We start from the raw sequence: 19,479 nt of genomic DNA on the forward strand, positions 1-19,479 counted from the left end.
TTGGTCCTGCACCCGAGCTATTTCATTAAGCGCAGCTTCTGTGTTAAGATGCAACACAGTGAAGAACATCCAACGCACACAGCCGGCTGTACCCTTCGCCTCTTCCAGCAACTGCTCAGCTAGAACCTGCAGGGCCCTCTCCACACTGGCCTGAGAGCCATCCACTTCCTCCCATCCCTCCTCGGGAGTTAAACTCCTGAGAACAGTGGCTACCTGGTACCACACACTGTGTGGGGGCCACACGTCCTCCTACCCAGAGTCAGACACCATTCCTACCTGGCCAGAATCCTGCTCACTGTGCCAAGTGTCCGAGTGGGTGATGGCCTCGGTGTAAGATGTCCACAACCATCGGAGCCTACAGCAGCAGCAGACCACCAAAAGGAAGGCGACGCCTTCTATGGCCAAGAGGGTGGTGTGCCATCCAGAGGTTCGAGTCTCCCAGGCAGACCGTGCGTCCTGTTACTGGCACCGCTCCTCATGGGCCTCCCGAAACTGAGCTTTCTTACCTATAAACTGCTCCATTACCCCTTTGAAAATTCTGGCTGTCACCATGAATATTCTGTGCCATGTGTCATGCAGGGTTTCTGGGCCCGCTCCTGCTCTTGGCAGGTGGACACAGAGTATGGTGAGGCTTAAAAGGAACACCAACGGAGCCATGAATAGAGGGGGGGTCATACCACTATATTCTCGCTGGTGGCTGGGTTGGAGATACAGGAAGCAAGAGCCACACGATCCACAATCCGCAGTTCACTTCTCTGCCAACCGCCTTGCCAGCATAGCCATGGCAGTTATATTAGTGGCTAATGGCTAACCGGGAATAGCTGATGGCCAACTAGTCACAGAGGATGGCCATCTGATTACAGCTGATGGCCATCTAATAACTGAGCCAGGAGTTTTCCACATGAGGCCGAGAGCCTGGAAACTGCTCTCCTGGCTCTGTCCCCACACACATCATGGGAGCAAAGTAAATGTTAGCCATCATCATCATCATCAAATGATCACACATGGACATGTCTTTGCTGGCCTCAATATGTGCACAGCTTAAACATTACTGCCAAATTCGTCTCCCAAATCAAGTTAAGCTCCCACCAGTGGTGTCTGAAATTTTCTGTTTTCCCACATATTAACACAAGAACGTTAAGACCTTTTTGCCAACATGATGGGGTGAAACCAATTCATTTTTACTTTTTATTTTGAACAGGATTGCTTGAATAAAATCTGCTTTAAAACGGGATTGCCATCTAGTGGTGGGAGAAGTAGACTGTAGTTATGGGGCAGAAGCCAAATATGGGTGGACCTACATGAATCTCAGAGGAACTGTGGCATTTTACCCTGTTTCCCCGAAAATGCGGACAACCTAGCCAGACAATCAGCTCTGATGCGTCTTTTGGAGCAAAAATTAATATAAGACCCAGTCTTTACTATAAGACCGGGTTTTATATAATAATATAAGACCGGGTCTTACATGATATAAGACTGGGTCTTATATTAATTTTTGCTCCAAAAGACGCATCAGAGCTGATCGTCCAGCTAGGTCTTACTTTCTGGGAAACACGGTAGTCCCTAACACAGATCTGGTTTGAATTAAAGTAATTGTGTGAGAGTTTTTCTATTATCTTCTCACCATTTTTAGGCAGCTTGTGATTTTCTCCTTACTTTTACCAGTACAGCGACATGGTGACCTGTCTGCACAGCCCTGTGCAGCTTCCTATAGCTGAATGAATCTGGGTCACAGGCTCAGAAAAGAGAGATGAGACAAATTAGGAACAAGGCTATTTACAAACTGGCAGGAGACCATGGCACCCAGCAGGGCAGGCTTTTCTTGAGAAATCCTAACTCACCAGTGGAGAGATGGTCAAGTGCGTGTATCAGGGCCACTCCCTCAAACTGCCACAGAGGGCTGAGCTGAGAGGCCCGGTTAGTTAATTTCTTTCCGAATTAGGGGCTTGGACTGTCTGCTGCAAAGACTTCTAAAATCATAGTCTAAAACAATTTCAGGGTGCACGAAAATGTTATATTAATCATCAAAGACACATACATTTTAAAATATCTGTACAAAAATGTTCCATGAAAGGGTGTAAAAAAAACAATGTTGCTGAACTCTGTTATATAACATATTTTTAAATTAGTACAGTCACTAAGTTAATGGGATGTTAAAAGTTAAGAAAACAGAGTCTAAACAACAAGCAAAGGTCAGCTTTGATTAGAAACATCCATTCAGACCAATCTCATCTGTCCCATAGCACCAGGCTCATCACCATTTCTAAGCTGTAGTTTGTGATGATGCTTTCACCTAAAATAACTTCCCTTCATCCCGTTGTTCAGCCAAATCTTAATTTTCTAAATGCTTGGACCTGAACCCCACTCCTACCTGATGTCTGGCACAAGTCTTCCCAACTCTGCTGGAAAGGAGATAGTATAGTGCAGAAAGCAGGAACCTCAGAATCAGGCAGACCAGGGTTCAAATCCCAGCCCTGCAATGTTAGGTGAGTCACTTCCCTTCCCCATACCTGTTTCCTCACCAGTAACTTGGGGATAGTACTGACCCCAGTGTTGTCAGGAAAATTAACATGCGGGAATCTGTGACAATGCTGGAAATGGAGTAGGCACTGGGTAAATATTTATTCCTATTTCCTTGGAACTGATTCCAACCAGTACATGATGATTCCACGCTTCACTGAACTCCTAAGGGGGCATTATTTTTACCACTCACTTTGATTTTCGTTGGTATTCTACGTTTTTCAGTCACTTAACCATTTTAGGTGTGTATATCATCTCCCCAGTCATTAGGATACATCAATAGTGCTGGACAAATGTGGCATTCAATACATATACAGTGCTTGTTAAGCAAACTGTACTACACATGAATCAAGAAAGTGCAAGAAGTAGTCAAAAGCCATACAGAACAGTTTTTAAGAGAGATAAATGAAGGGACAAACAAAAACAGGAAACTGCCCTGCCCCAGAATAGCAGAAAAAGAGTTGGGGATCAGACTGGACCACCAAAGATATTGTGGTTAGTTCTTTGCTAACAGGCTGTGGGTTCCCTTGTGAGCTTAGTGATTTGAAAAGTAGATGCAGAACTAGAGAAGCCAGACAGTGAGCCAATACTTGTAAAATGGGACTTGGGCAGCAGTACAGAAGGACAGGGTGGTACAAATGAATGGGGTCATGGGCTAGAGGTTAATTCATTCCTTCATCCCACAAATTGAGTGTCTGTTTTGTGCCAGCTTATACAAGACACTGAGGATCAAGACAGATATGGAGGTTACAGTCTAGAGAAGGGGCAGGCAATTGAAAAAGCAGTAAGACAATTTCAGATTGACAGGCACCATTAAGAGCCAGAATCACTGAGCCAGTGAGGGAATTGCAGTTTTGGATTGGGCAGTCAGAGCGGGCTCCTCTGAGAGGTGACATGTAAGATAAAACCTGAAAGATGAAAAGTGGCCAATGTAAAGAGCCCCACAAAGAGTATTCTCCAAGCCTAAAGGACATGCAGTGGTAAGAAGACAGGGATGGTCAGGAAGCAGTGAGGAAAGGGAAGAGTGATGCCAGATTCAATAGGCCATGAAAGGACATTGGATTTATTCTAAGGAAGATGGAAAGGTGGGATAAGTAGGGGAGTAAAGCCATCCCATCCCCTTTCAAGAAGATCCATTTTGTTTCGAGGGCAGAAAGCAGGGGCAAGACCTGAGGCAGAGACCCGCTGGACAGCTATTGCAAGTCTTGCTTAGGGGTCAGCAAACAGTTGCCTGTGGACCAAATCTGGCCTGCTGCCCGTTTCTGCAGTTTGTGCACTAAGAATTGTTTTTGAATGTCACCCGGAATTGACTGAGAGGCCTCTGCACCCTTCTGGTGTAGCTTTCTTTCTGAATGCCTGACGAACATTATCATAGTTAGGAATTCTACCTGCCCAACATCACAGCAGCCACCACATGAGTGCAGAAACTCTGTGTGGGGACAGAGCCCCAGAAAGTAGTTTACAGGCTCTCGGCCTCACGTGGAGGGGTGCTGGCTTGGGTAATGGATGGCCGTCGGCTTGGCCATCAGCTGTGGCCAGTTAGCCAATTGGCCGCTGGTATGGCTGCTATGGCTGCGGAGGAGAGCCAAGGATTGCCGAGGAGAGCCGAGGAGAGCCGAGGAGAGCCGAGGAGAGCCGAGGAGAGTGGAGGAGAGTCGTCGGTCAGTTGGCAGAAAAACGGACAGCAGGTTGCATGTCCAGTGAACCCAGCCTCCAGTGAGACCATAGTGGTATGACTCCCCTACCTATGCCTCCGTGGGTGTTCCTTTTTGGCTTCACCATATCCTGCGTTCTTGTGTGGGGAGCGGGAGCAGAGACCCCCCAGGCCGCCCTGCACGACAAATGGCGCAGCGAGCAGGGTCTCCCGCACGACACTCTGTGACTTGTTAGTGACACACATATGACCCTCAACTAGTATCTGGCTCTCAAGGCCCAGCTTGTGTTCCCTGCCCTGCGAAGCTTCCTGGTGCCTTCAGTGGTGATCTGCCTCCCACAGCATTTGACACAGCCTCTGTGTAAGTGTTCACCACATCTACGTAGTTGTACATTCGTCTCCCCTATGGTGAGCAAGGATCCGGGTTTATATTTCCTCTGCACCCAGTGCTAGCAGCACAGGGCCTGACCTGAGGCAGACACACAGGCCATGCTGGTCCGTGTAGCAACATTGTCGTGTCCTGTCCATATCCCCTCAGCACTTGCTGCTCCAAATGATGGTGCAATGGACTGAATGTGTGTGTTTCCCCCAAATTCATGTTAGGCCCTAATCCCAATGTGATGGTATTTATGGGGCTGTTGGGAGGGTGGAGCCCTCAGGAATAGGATTAGTGCCTTTATAGGGAGAAGCCAGAAAGCTAGCTTTGTCTTTCCACCATGTGAGGACATAAGTCGGTGGCAGTCTGCAACCTGAAAGAGGGCCCTCACTAGAACCCATACTGGCTCCCTAATCTCAGATTTCCAACCTCCAGAACTGTGAGAAAAAAATTTCTGTTGTTTATAAACTACCCAGTCAATGGTACTTTGTTGCAGCAGCCCACAGCTGACAATGACAGATGGCTTCTTTTAAGAACCTGAGAACTACCTGAAGGTTTTGTCTAGCTACAGGGCAGGCCGAAGTTCCATGGAGTAAACTCCCCCAGGGGCAACCCTTGGCCAGTGAAATACAGGAGTTGTGGCTGAATAGCCCAGCTTCCTCACTTCTTGGGTGGGACAGCTCTGGGGCATGTTCTGTGTCGCTGCCCAGGGTTCCCCAGTAAACTGCTCACTCCATGCCCTGTGCTGGCTTTCTTCTTTTCCCTGTTTCACTTCCTACAACCATGTCATACTCCATGGGGACAGTAATAAACCACTGTCTCAGGGTCTGGGACAGTTGGTGAGATGGTTGATTGGATGTATGGATGACGATGCTTAGCAGCAAAGAAAAAAATGGAAGCCAGTTTGTCCACTGACCCCTAGGATCTGCTGCTGCTTCCATAGTACATCCAGACTACGTTGGAGCACGTGCACAGCCAACAGTTCCGGCACAGGAAAAAGCACTTCTCAGCTGTCCTTACCATCGTGCTATTTGTCATCCCATCCATCTGCTGTCCCCATGAAACACTCGCCCACGCTAGCTAAAATGGTGCACTGGGCTTAGAATTAGTTGAGAAAACGTCAGGCCGACAGAACAGAGAGCAGAAATAGCAACTGTGTAGACCATGATGGTAGCCACTCAAATCTGTCCCTTCGCATATAAGGCAGGACTAGCAGAGCCCAAGAAGCCTCTCTATGGAAATTGTTAGGTAGCATGTGTGCGCGTGCGCCATGCACGTGCACACAGGGCAGACCCTAGGGGTCATGAGCAGCTGGGCCAGTACCCTCCATGCATCTCCTCCTGTACCTGGTGCTCTTCACCCTTCCTCCAGCTGGCTTTGCAGCAGCTACTGCTTCTGGCCCTCTCTTTGGGGACATGGGATTTCCCAAACATAGAACTGGATTTGTTTAAAGTTGCTACCGTGTTTCCCTGAAAATAAGACCTAGCCGGACAATCAGCTCTAAAGCGTCATTTGAAGCAAAAATTGATATAAGACTTGTTATTATACTATACTATACTATACTATACTATACTATACTATACTATACTATACTATTATATTACATTATATTAAAGACCCGGTCTTATATTATAGTAGAATAAGACTGGGTCTCATATTAATTTGCTCCAAAAGATGCATTAGAGCTGATTGTCCGGCTAGGTCTTATTTTCGGGGAAACACGGTATTTATCTTTAAATGTTTATCTGTTAGTTTTCCAATCAATTTTCCATGTGGCAGGAGTTCAATAAAACGTGTGGATTTTCGTTCCTACGGTCAGTTGCAGGATGCTCCTCACGGAACACTGTGTGTGACCTTATGAGCTGGGGATTAGATGTTTTTTCTCAGAGGAAATGAGTCATTCTAAAATCAAGGCTATTTGGATCTTAAAAGCATGGATACTTATATATTTATTCATTGATCAAGTAATTATAGAGTGTCTATTAGGACCTAGGCACTGTCCTAAGCTCCAGGAATAAAGTAGTGAACAGAACAAACAAAATTCCTCACCTCATGGAGATTATAGTCCAATGGGAGAGATGGACAGTAAACAAATGCATGTTAAATGTCAGGAAAGTTTAAGTGCTGTGAAAAAAAACAAAGCAGGGGAAAGAATATAGACAGAGAATACAATTTGAATTGAGGTGGTCAGAGAAAGTGTTCCAATTAACTACTGCTGTATGACAAAACACCTCAAAACTAGGTGATTAAAACAACAATTGTTGGGCCGGCCCGGTGGCTCAGTCGGTTAGAGCTCCATGCTCCTAACTCTGAGGGCTGCCAGTTCTATTCCCACATGGGCCAGTGGGCTCTCAATCACAAGGTTGCTGGTTCAACTCCTCGAGTCCCACAAGGGATGGTGGGCAGTGCCCCCTGCAACTAAGATTGAACACGGCACCTTGAGCTGAGCTGCCTCCCGGATGGCTCAGTTGGTTGGAGCGCATCCTCTCAACCACAAGGTTGCCAGTTCGATTCCTTGACTCCCACAAGGGATGGTGGGCTGCACCCCCTGCAACTAAAATTGAACACGGCACCTTGAGCTGAGCTGCCGCTGAGCTCCTAGGTGGCTCAGTTGGTTGGAATGCGTCCTCTCAATCACAAGGTTGCTGGTTGGACTCCCGCAAGGGATGGTGGGCTGCGCCCCCTGCAACTAGAAAACGGCAACTGGACCTAGAGCTGGGCTGTGCCCTCCACACCTAAGACTGAAAGAACAACAACTTGAAGCTGAACGGCACCCTCCACAACTAAGATTGAAAGGACAACTTGACTTGGAAAAAAGACCTGGAAGTACACACTGTTCCCCAAATAAAGTCCTGTTCCCCTTCCCCAATAAAATCTTTAAAAAAACAAACAAAAAACAACAACAATTGTTTCATCTCTCAAATTCTGTTTACTGACTGGGCTCAGCAAGGTGGTTCTGCTCCCCAGATTTTCGCTGGGGCTGCAGTCGTCTGCTGCTTGACTGGGTGGGAACCTCTAAGGTGACTCATTCACAGGTCTAGTGTCTTGGCAGGGATGGCAAGAAGGATAAGCTCCTCCGGGATGTCAGGACAGCTGGGCCCCTCTCTCCAGGTAGTCTCAGGGCCTTTCCCTCTCGGGGTGGCCTGTCCATGTGGCCTCTCACATGGCCTTTCCAGCAGGGTAGGCAGACTTCTTACATGGCAGCTCAGCATTCTCCATGTTCAAAAGCAGAAGCTGCCAGGCCATGTTAGGGCTACGCCTGGAGATGGCCCAGCATCACTTCTAACACATTCTGTTGGTTAAAGTGCGTCACACGGCCAATATAGATTCAGTGTGGGAGGGGACTGCATAGGAGGTGAGCACTGGGAGGCAGGGTTCACTGGGGGCCAGCACTGACAAGAACTCACTGATTATGTGACATTTGAGCAAAGACCAAAATAAAGTGAAAGAGTGAGACATGCAGCAATAAGAGGGGGTGCAAAGGCCCTAAGACCATAATGTGCTTGAGGTGTGTGAGGAAAGCAGAGTCCATTGTGGCCAGAGCTGAGCAGTGAGTGATGAGGTCAGGAGGCAGCCAGGGACCAGATCCCCTCCGTGCTGGAGGCCATGGAAAGGGATTCAGGAGTTATTCTTAGTGTGATGGGAAGCCCTGGACCTGCCACGATACACAGCCACCACCTGATCTCGATGCTGCTGGATCCTGAGCTTGTGGGTCTAGGCTCCCCACATCTTCTCATTAAGGCCTCCCAGGACCACTCCATTTAAACTGCAACCTCCTCTCCCTCACACGCCATGTGCTTTCTCTGCTTGATGACTTCCCCACAGCACTTAGCGCCACCTACATTCTCATATTTTACTAATTTGTCTTATCTATTGTCTACCCTCTCCCCTAGAATGTAAACTCAAAACAGGCAGCATTTTTGTCTGTAAGCTCACAACTAATATTTGTTGTATGAATGAATTAATCAGTCACTCTCTGTAGCCCCTGCTGGGTCTAACACAATGTTGGGGACAGGGTGTGCCTAGTAAATACTGAATGACTGATTAATTTGGCAACAAAATAACTTTTACAGTTACATTCCTCTTATCCAAAAGTTACCTTAAAGTAAGCAATCATCCAGGGAAAGTGAAGAGCAAAAGAAACAAGACTGCCAAGCAGCCTAAATAGTGACTAATGGTCACAGGACAGCTATTCACTTCACCTACAATTCTAGTGTGCTCGATAAGCCGGTTATCAAACAACTGTAGTCTGGGAAGCCATGGATTAAAGGAGGAGGGGCTGCGATAGGATAAGAAGGAAAGTGACAGCTGCCAGCCAAGGAGAAGACAGAAAACTCAAAACACAAACCGAAGATTCAGAACAGTCTGGGCTGCAGGGCAGGCACTAGCAGGCCTTGGGGTCTGAGAGGCTTCCAGCAACCATACTTACAAATGGTATGACCACAGGAGATATTTATAGTCATGACTAAGTCCCTCCTAACAGTAGATTGTGTTCATTGTCCTCTGTTTAAGTTGAGGAAGTATACATATCTAAGAAAGATTTTCATTCAAAGCAAAGAGCAGCACCCCGCTGGTGACAGAAAACACCTCTGAAAGGGCACTAACCCCCACAGTCTACATGTCCCCTGCGGTTCTATGGCAGCTCCTTCTTGCTCTTCACTTGCTGCATCTTCACTCCCCAGCACACCAAGGTGCCCAGGGCTTTTCTCATTGCTGCAATATGATTGCCTCAGCCTCTGGCTTCATGCTTTCTCTGGTCCAGCAACACTCAACTCCCTATCTCCATCTCAGACCTGATCCTAGAACTCCCACCTCCTACTCAACTTGTCCTTGTGCTTACCAGACACTTGGTGTCTTATAAACAACTTAAAAAGATCCAAACTGGACTCCTGATTCCTCCCCTCATCCTACCCAGCTCCTCAGGCACCGCAATTCTTCCAGTTGCTCAGGCAAAAAAACTGGAGCCATTCTTGACTTCTTTCTTTTTCTCATCACAAGGGGGACCATGTCATTCATTATATAAACTGGAATTATCCCAGACAAATAAGCATGTATAGTCTGTCCAGTAACCCACATCCAATTCATCAACAAACCCAGCTAGCTTTATTTATAAAAACATATCCAGCATTCGGGTCTCACCACTTCCTCCACCATCACCCTGGCCCAAACATTCATCATGTCCTGCCTATTTTTGCAATGGCCTCCGTACTAGTCTCCCCACTTCCACTCGTGCCTCTCACTCCAAATCTGTTCTCACAGCAGCCACAGCAAGCCCATTAAAACATAAGTGACATCACGTTACTCTTCTGCTCAAAACTCTCAATGCTTTCCTAATTCATTCAGAAGAAAAGTCTTTACAATAGTCTGCTCCCTCTGACCTCTGACCTCATCTACACTCTCCCATCTCTTCTTACCCCACTGCAGCTACACTGGTTCTCCTGCTCTTCAGACAAGTCAAGTACACCCCTGCTCCCTGGCCTCACCTTTGCTGTTCCCTCTGCCTGAGACAATTCCCCAGATAACCACAGGGCTTACTCCCTCAGGTATTTAAGGCTGCGCGTCCCTGGCCCCCTATATAAATGCCAAGAACCTCCACCGCCATCACCTATCCATCCTCATCCCAACCGTCCTTGCCTTATGTGGCAGATTTTATTTTCTAAAAATGGCCATAGCAATTTGCATGGTCCCATAGCTCTTTGAGAACCACTCCTCTCATCAAAGGGGAGTCTTATTTTCCTCTTCTTCAATATGGATCAGTCTTAAAAACTAACTTGCTTCTAACAGATAAAAGTGGCAGAAGTGACACTGCAGGACTCTGAGGCAGGCTCTTCATGGATGATATAGCCTCCGCCTGACTCTCCGAGGACATTCTCCCTTGGAACCCACCACATCAGACGAAGCCCAAACTAGCCTACACAGAGCGACTATAAGGGGAGCCCCATGTAGGAGGGAATCAAGGTCCCAGCCAACAGCCAGCATTAACCACCAGATGCATCAGCAAACACACCTTCAGAAGGTGTACAGGCCCCAGCCTTCAAGTCTGCCAGCTGAGGCCCCAGACATCATGGAGTAAAGGAAAGCCATCCTCTGTGCTTCTGTGCTGTGCTCCGTCCAAATTCCTGACCCACAGAACTGCTAAGTTTGAGTACAATTTGTTACACAGTCACAGTAACTGGAACACCATTGTGATTTTTCTTTACAGTAGCTAACACTGTATATATTTACTTGCTTATTTCTTGTTTGTCTCTCCCCCAAGAGAATGGGAGCCCTGGAGGACGAGGACTTGTGTCCACTTTGTCCACAGTACCTAGAAAGGTAGCTGGCACGCAGTGGGCCCTCAGCAAATATCAATTGAACAAATTAATCTTTGCTAACTAAGAAAACTGCTCCTTACTATAATTTTCAATACCTTTTGCTGAGGCACATGACCTTTTCCTCAAGAAAGCATTCTCTGGTGTGTTTTGGACCAGCTCCCTGTTAAAAAATATCTCTTTGTCAGCCATCTGGAAAATGATAAAGTTGGATCCATACCTCCCACTACACACCAGGAAATAGTCCAAAAGGATCAAAGATTTATACATGATAAAATGAAACCATTAAAGTCCTAGAAAAAGGCATGACAGAATTCAGATGTAACGGAGTGGGAAGGCCTTTCTAACTGCAACTCAATCTCCAGCAGCTATAAAAGAAAAGGATGGATCAATTCAAACTTCATAAAAATCACAAAACTTCTGCTTGGCCAAGAAAAAAACAGCACAGCATGAGCAAAATCTAAAGATAAATGACAATCTAGGAGGAGAGGGGCACTCTCACACATTGCCGGTGGGACTGCAAAATGGTCTATCTCTGTGCCAGAGAATTGGGCCAAATTGATCAACGTTATAGTGAGCATACCCTTCGCCCTCACAATTGCCTCCCTAGAGCCTCTCCCAATAAATCACTTATCCCAGAGTCTCTGTCTCAGGCTTTGCTTCTAGGAACCCAACCTAAGCCATAAACCAAATAAACCACATTGATTGATAACAGAGCCCTCTCTGCAAAATGAACCACCAGTAGGCACTTCTGACAAGCATGAGCACCAGTTTCCACACTGTGCTGAACTAACACCAGCCAAAAGCAAAGATACTGCTGGGTGGATTTTGTAAAGGTTAATAAATGATTTCTAATGAGGGATATAAAATATTGACAATGGCTCATCCATTCACATCCCTACCACCAACAAACCTAAGGTTCCAGGGATGCCACCTTGAGAACCAGTGCCCTAAATCATGACCTTATACACTCTAGCTGGATTTCCTGACAACTGCGAGCAGGACAAGCAAACAGGGTTGGGAGGAGGGGGTCAAAACTAAGGTGGAATGTTACAGGTCTGGCCTGCAATGGCAGGGACGGTGAGTTATCCACCATAACCCATTTCCTCATTCGGCTTGAGTGTTGTGGCAGAGAAGGCTGCATTATCCCACATCCCGAGTAATGTGGCGAAATCCTTACCCTGGAATATGAGTGGAAGGGCCATGTGCTATGTCCAAGCCAGCAACTTCACCGTGGGTGTGACCTTTCCACACCCATACCAGACTCAGTGCTGCCCTGCCCAGGTCTCCTCAGCATTTGGCTCTATGTGCTGAAGGTAGCTTATGGCCAACCCGTTATTCTGCCTAAGGGCCTTTCTTGAAACAGGAAGCATGATTTGCCAGTGCACAGGGCAAGTTGGAAGGGCCCAGAAATGAATGCCCCTATGCCAGCACTTCAACTAAATCCGCAGGGATGGGGAGGTAGTGGACAAATGGTTTCCTATGCACCTCAGGTGGGGTAGCTCTGAGGCGCGTCTGTATTGTCTCCCAGAGATCCTCGCGGGGATTAAGCTCCAGCTGTCCACAGCAGTAACTTCCTTGACCATATGCCCTTTGTTAGCTTTCTTCCCTTCCCTGTCACACTTCCTTACAGATACTTTCTGAGATCACTCGCCAAAAGAGTTGACTTGAACTCTTGCCTCAGAATCTGCTTCTGGAGGAACTCAAACCAAGACAACTCTCCTCTCAGCTGAAACCCACCCACAGAGACCTAGCTTCAACCATGCCCATGTTGACAATATCCTAGGGCATGGCAGAGCAAGAAAGGAAAGAAGTCTGTGCCCCCAAGTGATGTCGCGGAGGAGAGCCACCTACCAACCCAGATGAGAAAAAAATAACCTCTCTTCTTTAAGTCACTGCGTTTGTTGGGAATCTTTGTTACAGCAGCTGCAACTTGCCTTAGCTAGTACACCTGCCCAACATCCATTTCCTGTCACAGCATGCTGTTTTTCTGCCAGGGAACCACTTACCCACTTTCAATCCAGAGATATAGCTGACCTCCCTTCTCTACCCCTGCTTCAGGAGAAGTAGGAAGATATGACTCAGGCCTGAGCTAAGAGAGCCCTATATCTCCCAGAGCACAGTAATTGGCTCAGGGGCGGGCTAATTCAAGTTGGGCCAATCGGAGACAAGAAGCATCAGCCCAACATCTCTGGCTAAAGGACAAACCCTCCTTCTAATGCGTTGCTGCACTGCGGGATAGAAGTCCACGGGTGGGTGGCCATCCAGCTTCCACTTGGTCCTGCCTGAGAAAGAAGCCACCTGGGGGGCGGGGGGGGGAACCAGATAAAAGAAAGATGAGGGATGATGACATGATTTGAACACCTATCCAGACAACCATGAAATGGGAACAACCCTAGATGTATTAGCCAATACATTCCCTTTTCTGTTAGTCATTTTAATCTGAGTTTCCGTCACGTGCAACCAAGAATTCTGTTCAATAAAAATCTGACCCTAAAGAGAACGTCACGTCAGCTAGTTTACAATCCCCTGGGCAAAACAGGCCATAGGCCAGCTGTCCCAGTCAACCAAATACTCCTTTATAGGAATGCTCATTAATGTCTAAATGACCCAGATAACTGAGGAAAGGAAATTAATCGCCTTCTAGCCTCTCTCCTCTGTGTCGAGTGCTAGGAGACGCAACACGATGTCAGCAATTTGCCCACTGGAGCCAGTGTTGAACCCTCAGTACTGGTTCTGTCCTGAGGCTGAACTTTATCCCACTGTGCTGCTGTGGGTTCCAAGTGCAAACCCTGCCACTGCAGATGCTCAAACGTGGCTGTTTAGACCATGTGGCCTTACCCAAAGCACCCGGGGCTTCAGGTGAGTCTGAGCAGGATGCACATGGGCCCTTCAGGTGAGGGTAATCCTTGGGCCCTGTGGCAGTCTTGCCATTCAGAGAAGCCAGAGGGGTGAGGATCCCCCAAATCCTGCCATGGACTCAGGCCAGCCTCTTGTGTACGTCCAAGTTGAACTTGAAGCCTTTTCTTTCCTTTTTGAAGGGAGAGTGGGGACAGAAAGCAAAAGGGGTTTTGAGCAGATTTAAGATTCCTGGCCCCTTCCTCTGGCTGCCAACTGCTGACCTCTGCTGGCACCTCATTCGCTCATGGGCACAGGGAGCTGACTCCTCAGGAGTACTCCAAGAACGGCTCCAGAGAACATGTGCAGCGCCCCACAGGCTGTAGGTGTCCTGCAAAAGGGTTCATTTCCTTCCATCTGAAACAAAAGTGCTGATTTTGAACAGAGGTGTTAAAAGTTATGGGATATGCTACTTACACTGTCCAGATCTTGGCATAATGCCTGGCCCACAGGGTGAGTGAGGAGAAGAGAAGGAGAGAGAGAAGATGAATGGAAATGAGGGAGAGAAAAGCAAGGGAAGAGTGGAGGAAGGGGGATGACGGAAGAGGAAGGAATTAAGAAAATGGCCTCATCATCCAAATGTTTCCCTAGACCAGGAAGTGACCCAGTCCGAAAGCAAGATTTTCTTGATCTTCCAAGGTGGAAATGGACCAGAAGCACTCAGCCCAGGCAGTGCCCAAGGGAGATGGGGCAGGACAATGTGGGGCAATTCACAGGCCTTCACCCTGTTCAAGGGTCTGCGATAAATACTTTTCCCAGTCACGGGCCACTGTGGCTTCCTGAGGGTTATGGACCCTTATGGCTGCTCTTCCAGGTATGGATGGACCCTGAAACCACCTCACCAGCCCCTCTCCCCACTGTCTGCTGCCTCCCTTTTGCCCTATTATGGTCTCAAGTCAGCTTTATTGTGAATCTCCCAGGCCACCCAGGTGAAGAGATGCAGGTGGACAAAGGTCAATGTGCGTGGCAGTCACATGCCTTGAAGGAGACTGCCGATGCTGCTATCCCCACCACAAGTGCACTGTGTATGCTGGTGAGCATTCCTCACACTCCAGCATCTGCCACACATTGATCCCAGTGCTGGACTCCAGGAAGGAAGAAGTGCCTTCAGCCAGCAAGACCCAGACTCAGAGAGCCAGAGGCATCTCTGCAGTAATCTCACTGCCACAAAAGTGACCAGAGCATTCGTGAGTTACCTGTTGAGTTGACCCCAGGCATATGAGTGCATGAATTAGTTGTTCTATACTATTTCTTCATCAACACTCGAGATTTGCCTCTTCAAACCCACACTCACTGACACAAAATAATCAACCCCCACATAACCTGAAGTTGAATGTCACACAGCAAGCTCTAAACAAGGACTATATAGCTCCACACTCCCGTTTTATTATAAAGTTTCATGAGGATATTTCATTTATTAAAATAATTCCTGTAAACTCTTTCAGGACCACAAAGTTCATTTTTCTTGCTTGAGTAGCATTTCAAGTGGAAATACTTTATTTCAAGGCACCATAAAATGATGGTCTCTCTAAGAACACCTCTGCCTCCATGTGTGAAAAGCCTAAAAAAAAGAAAGAAAAAGAAAAGTCCCGCACAGTGATCACAGCCATCCATAAACTTTCCTTAACTTGACTGTGCTCAATAGGACATGGGTGACAGGGGCCTGACGCCACAATTACAACTGGCAGCCTTGGAACAGATCCCCCTGCTGAGGCCCCAAAAGGACAGAGATGAACTGAACACTTGTAATTAGAAAGAGCCAGTGGGGTGGGGGACCCTCCAAACCAAAAATCCATGTAAATGTGGCAGCGTTGGAATCTCTCCCCTCTTCCTCCTCATTTCTCCTCCTCCTCGCTCAGGTTGGCATTTTCCTGGAGTGTGGAAGTCAGCTTGTTTTGCAAAAGGGCTGCTAGTTTTTTGGATGTCTTTTTGAGAAACGCACTGCCTGGGTGGGCACTGTTCACGTGCAGGTACAGGTCCTCCTGGGTGGGGCCCGTGTAGCCACAATCCTCGCAGACGTAGAGCTTATCCCGGCGTTGCTTGTAGGCATACTGCTGCTGCACTCCGTGGATCTTCTTCAGGTGGGACTCCAAGGAGCAGCGCTGGGTGAAGGCTTTGTTGCAGACGTTACATTTGTAGGGACGAATGCCTGCAAGGGCGAGGGGCAGATGCATCACTGGTTGGTCACAGCCAAGCCAGAGCCTCCCAAGTAGGAAGACATCAAAAATCATCATGTGGGGCAGCTGGTTGGTTCAGTTGGTTAGAGCACGGTGCTCATAACACCAAGGTCACCGGTTCGATTCCCACAGGGGCCAGTGAACTGCGCCCTCCACAACTAGATTGAAAACAATGACTTGACTTGGAGCTGCTAGGTCCTGGAAAAACATACTGTTCCCCAATAAAAAATAAACAATTAAAAAAAAAATCATCACATACAACCCAACAGCAAAAAAGCAAACTACCCAATTCAAAAATGGGCAGAGGAACTAAAGACACATTTCCCCAAATGGCCAATGGGTACATGAAAACGTGCTCAACATCACTAAATCATCAAGAAAATGTAAATCACAAACACAATGATATCATCTCACACCTTTCAGAATAGTTATTATCAAAAAGGCAAGATAACAAAGTGTTGGCAAGGATGTGGAGAAAAGGGAATCCTGTGCACTATTGGTGGGAATGTAAACTGGTGCAGCCACTATGGAAAACAGTATGGAAGTCCCTCAAAAAAATTAAAAATAGAACTACCTTATGACCCAGCTATCCCACTTCTAGGATATGTACCCAAAGGAAATGAAAACAAGCTCTCAAAGAGATAGCTGCACTCCATGTTCATAGCAGCATTCATCACAATAGCCAAGACATGGAAACAACCTAGGTGTCCATCAATGAATAAATGGATAAAAAAGATGCGGTATATTTGTACAATGAAATATTATTCTGCCATGAGAAAGAAGGAAATCCTGTCATTTGAGACAACATGGATAGACCTTGAGGGCATTATGCTAAGTGAAACAAGCCAGAGAAAGACAAATACTGCACTGGTATCACTGATACGTGGAAAGAGACAAACTCATAGAAAAATGGTTGCTAGGTGCTCAGGGTGGGAGAAGTAGGAAGAAAAAACAATCATGATGACCAAGGATTCAACAGGAGGAAAATGGTTAGAGCAGGATACAAAACTGTCCACAAAGGTTCACAGCATCCACATGAACAAACAAAAATGGATGCAGTTTTATTCTACTTGTGTGCCTTAATGTTTTGATTTTAGGGTGGGCAAAGTAAACCTTGTTTTTACTTTAGTTTGGAATTTTGAGGAAACAGATCTTGTGACAAATATTCCAGTATAAGGAGTTATTTGGGCGGGGACCCCAGGAAGTACTTGTAGGGGAGTAAAGAAGTGAGACAGGGACATGGGAAAGAGCCCCTATCAGGTGGGGTTATCGAGCCAGTAATTGCTATAGGCAACCAGAGTCCAGTCGGCTGAGCAAGTTGGGAAACAGTGAACACTGACCTCAGAGTCACCTACCCATTGGAAGCTGGGTCTTTACCCACCTGCCCCGGCAGCACTGTTGAGGGCTGCCCCTGGGTGGCACTGATTCTACCTCCCCAGTACTTCTGGCCTGCTTCGGGTAGGGGGCCTCCAGCAAGAACACAAGAACAAGGTTGCAGGTGTGGGCAGCTGCTGAGTGGATGGGTATGCCCAGAAATGGCAGGGGCTGGGGGCGGGGGCAGGACACTGATGGCATCTGCTACAGTTATGAAAACATTTCCAAACTAGACCTCACAGTGACTTTAGAACAGGGATAATATTAGTGGGGCTTGCCTTTTAGATGGAGAGTTCACATGTGCCATATACTCATATACCAGGGAGCTCAGCCTTATAAAAATACAGTCATTCCTATTTCCCCCATCAGTAGTACTCACCCTGACTGTGGGAGGTCAGAATGTCAGACAAAGACTTAAGTAAGGTCTAACTTAAGCTCTAAAGGCGGGGATCCTGGCTGTAAAGGAAGCACAGTGTCACATCACATAAGCATGGAAGCCTGGGAGAGGGCGAATATTGTGCTGGGGGTATGGGGAGCAAAAAGGGGTTTGCCACCACAGTCAGACCATCTCAGAGCCCAGAGACCAGGAGGGCCACTGCCTGGAAGAATCCCCAAAGTCTCTGGAATAAAATTTAAGGGTACCCCCAAAACTCATCAATTAAGATAAATATTAATAATATTTAAAAATCAAAGTACATAAAAAAAATCCATGATGAACAAGTTGTCATAATTTTAAATGAGGACAGAATCTGACAGTGCCGTGTGGAGCCACACTGGAGCTTGAGGTGAAAGAAAAAACGTGTTCCCCTACGTAGATGTTTTTATATACATATGTTTTTAATTACATTTATTAGGTAAACCTTAATAATATAACTTTCAGTTGTACAGCATTAGACATCTGTGTACTCTATTGCATGCTCCCCACCTGAACTCTAGTTTCCTTCCATTACTGTATATTTGACCCCCTTTACTCACTTCACCCTCCTCTCACCCCTTTTCCACTCTGGTAACTACCATTCTACTGTATCTATGAGTTTATTTTTGTTCATTTTGTTAGTTCGTTTATTACTTTTTGTTTCATATTCCACATGAGTGAAATCGTACGGTTTTACATATTTTTTAATAGTTATTTTTCCCCCAGAATGTTTGACTGTTGAATAAAATACTGAAAAATTGAAAAGTAGGGGTATTAAAAATTACATTTTAAAATGTTTAAATATTATATTTATATAATAATGGAATTTGTTATGATTTTACTATGCTGGCTTTAATAGAAGCAAATTTATCAAAAGATACTTTCAAAATCTACATTTTTCACTTAACACTATCGCTGGAGATTTTTCCATGTTGGTGCTTACAGCTTGATTTCATTCCTCTTTAACAGCACCATGGCGTTTTGTTGTACTGCTGTACCCAAATCCCATCTTTTAAAAACTATAGAGGGTGGGGGCGGCTGGTTGGCTCAGTTGGTCAGAGCACAGTGCTCATAACACCATGGTCGCTGGTGCGATTCCCACAGGGGCCAGTGAACTGCTCCCTCCACAACTAAATTGAAAACAATGACTTGACTTGGAGTTGATGGGCCCTGGAAAAACACACTTTTCCCCAATAAAATTTATATTAAAAAAAAAACTATACAGATTGAGTAAGTACTGCCCCAGCCCACACCCTTACATATCATACTGGCTTATACAACCCAGTACTAATGCTAATGTGTGGTCCATGGACCAACAAACAAATTGCGTCACCTGCGAGCTTGTAGGAAATGTCGTCTCAGGCCCCACCTGATGTAGTCTCAGGCCCCACCTGCAAACTGAATTGAATGCGAAAGCTGCAGTTCTCCAACCCAGGAGGCTTGTCAAAACACAGGTTCCTGGCCCTACCCCTGATTCTGGGGCGGGGCTGAGACTACATTTCTAACACTTTCCCAGGGGATGCTGAGGATGCTTGTACCAGGTCTTTGAGAGTCACAGGTCTAATATGATGCCAAATTAAAAATCGTAAGGACAGCACTTCCGGTGTCTGAAGGTAGCCATGTTACCCCCACCCAATGTCTTCTCTTCAAGGTTCAATGTCCCCAGTTCCTTAATGGTGGCTGTGGAGTGGGGTCAAGAGGGGCCATTTCTGTTGATAAGAATTTTTTTAAGTATATACAGATGATAAAGGATG

General features: G+C 46.6%; 1 protein-coding gene across 2 annotated transcripts in view; it reads right to left on the reverse strand.

Annotated features, from left to right (window-relative positions):
* Positions 1–19,479, reverse strand: part of OVOL2 (ovo like zinc finger 2) — a 47,975-nt gene that overhangs the window by 7,689 nt on the left and 20,807 nt on the right. Inside the window, exon 4 of one of the 2 annotated variants that reach the window (XM_019710704.3) lies at positions 15,124–15,908. The exons of the other annotated variant lie outside the window; for it this stretch is intronic. Within the exon in view, the coding sequence (XP_019566263.1) occupies positions 15,595–15,908 (314 nt within the window). The 3' untranslated portion in view covers positions 15,124–15,594. Of the gene's footprint in view, positions 1–15,123; positions 15,909–19,479 lie in introns of those variants that run through there. 2 annotated transcript variants of the gene reach the window in all.

The sequence above is a fragment of the Rhinolophus sinicus genome, chromosome 13 (genome assembly GCF_057876585.1).
Source record: "Rhinolophus sinicus isolate RSI-liver-muscle chromosome 13, RSI-T2T, whole genome shotgun sequence".
Taxonomy (NCBI): domain Eukaryota; kingdom Metazoa; phylum Chordata; class Mammalia; order Chiroptera; family Rhinolophidae; genus Rhinolophus; species Rhinolophus sinicus.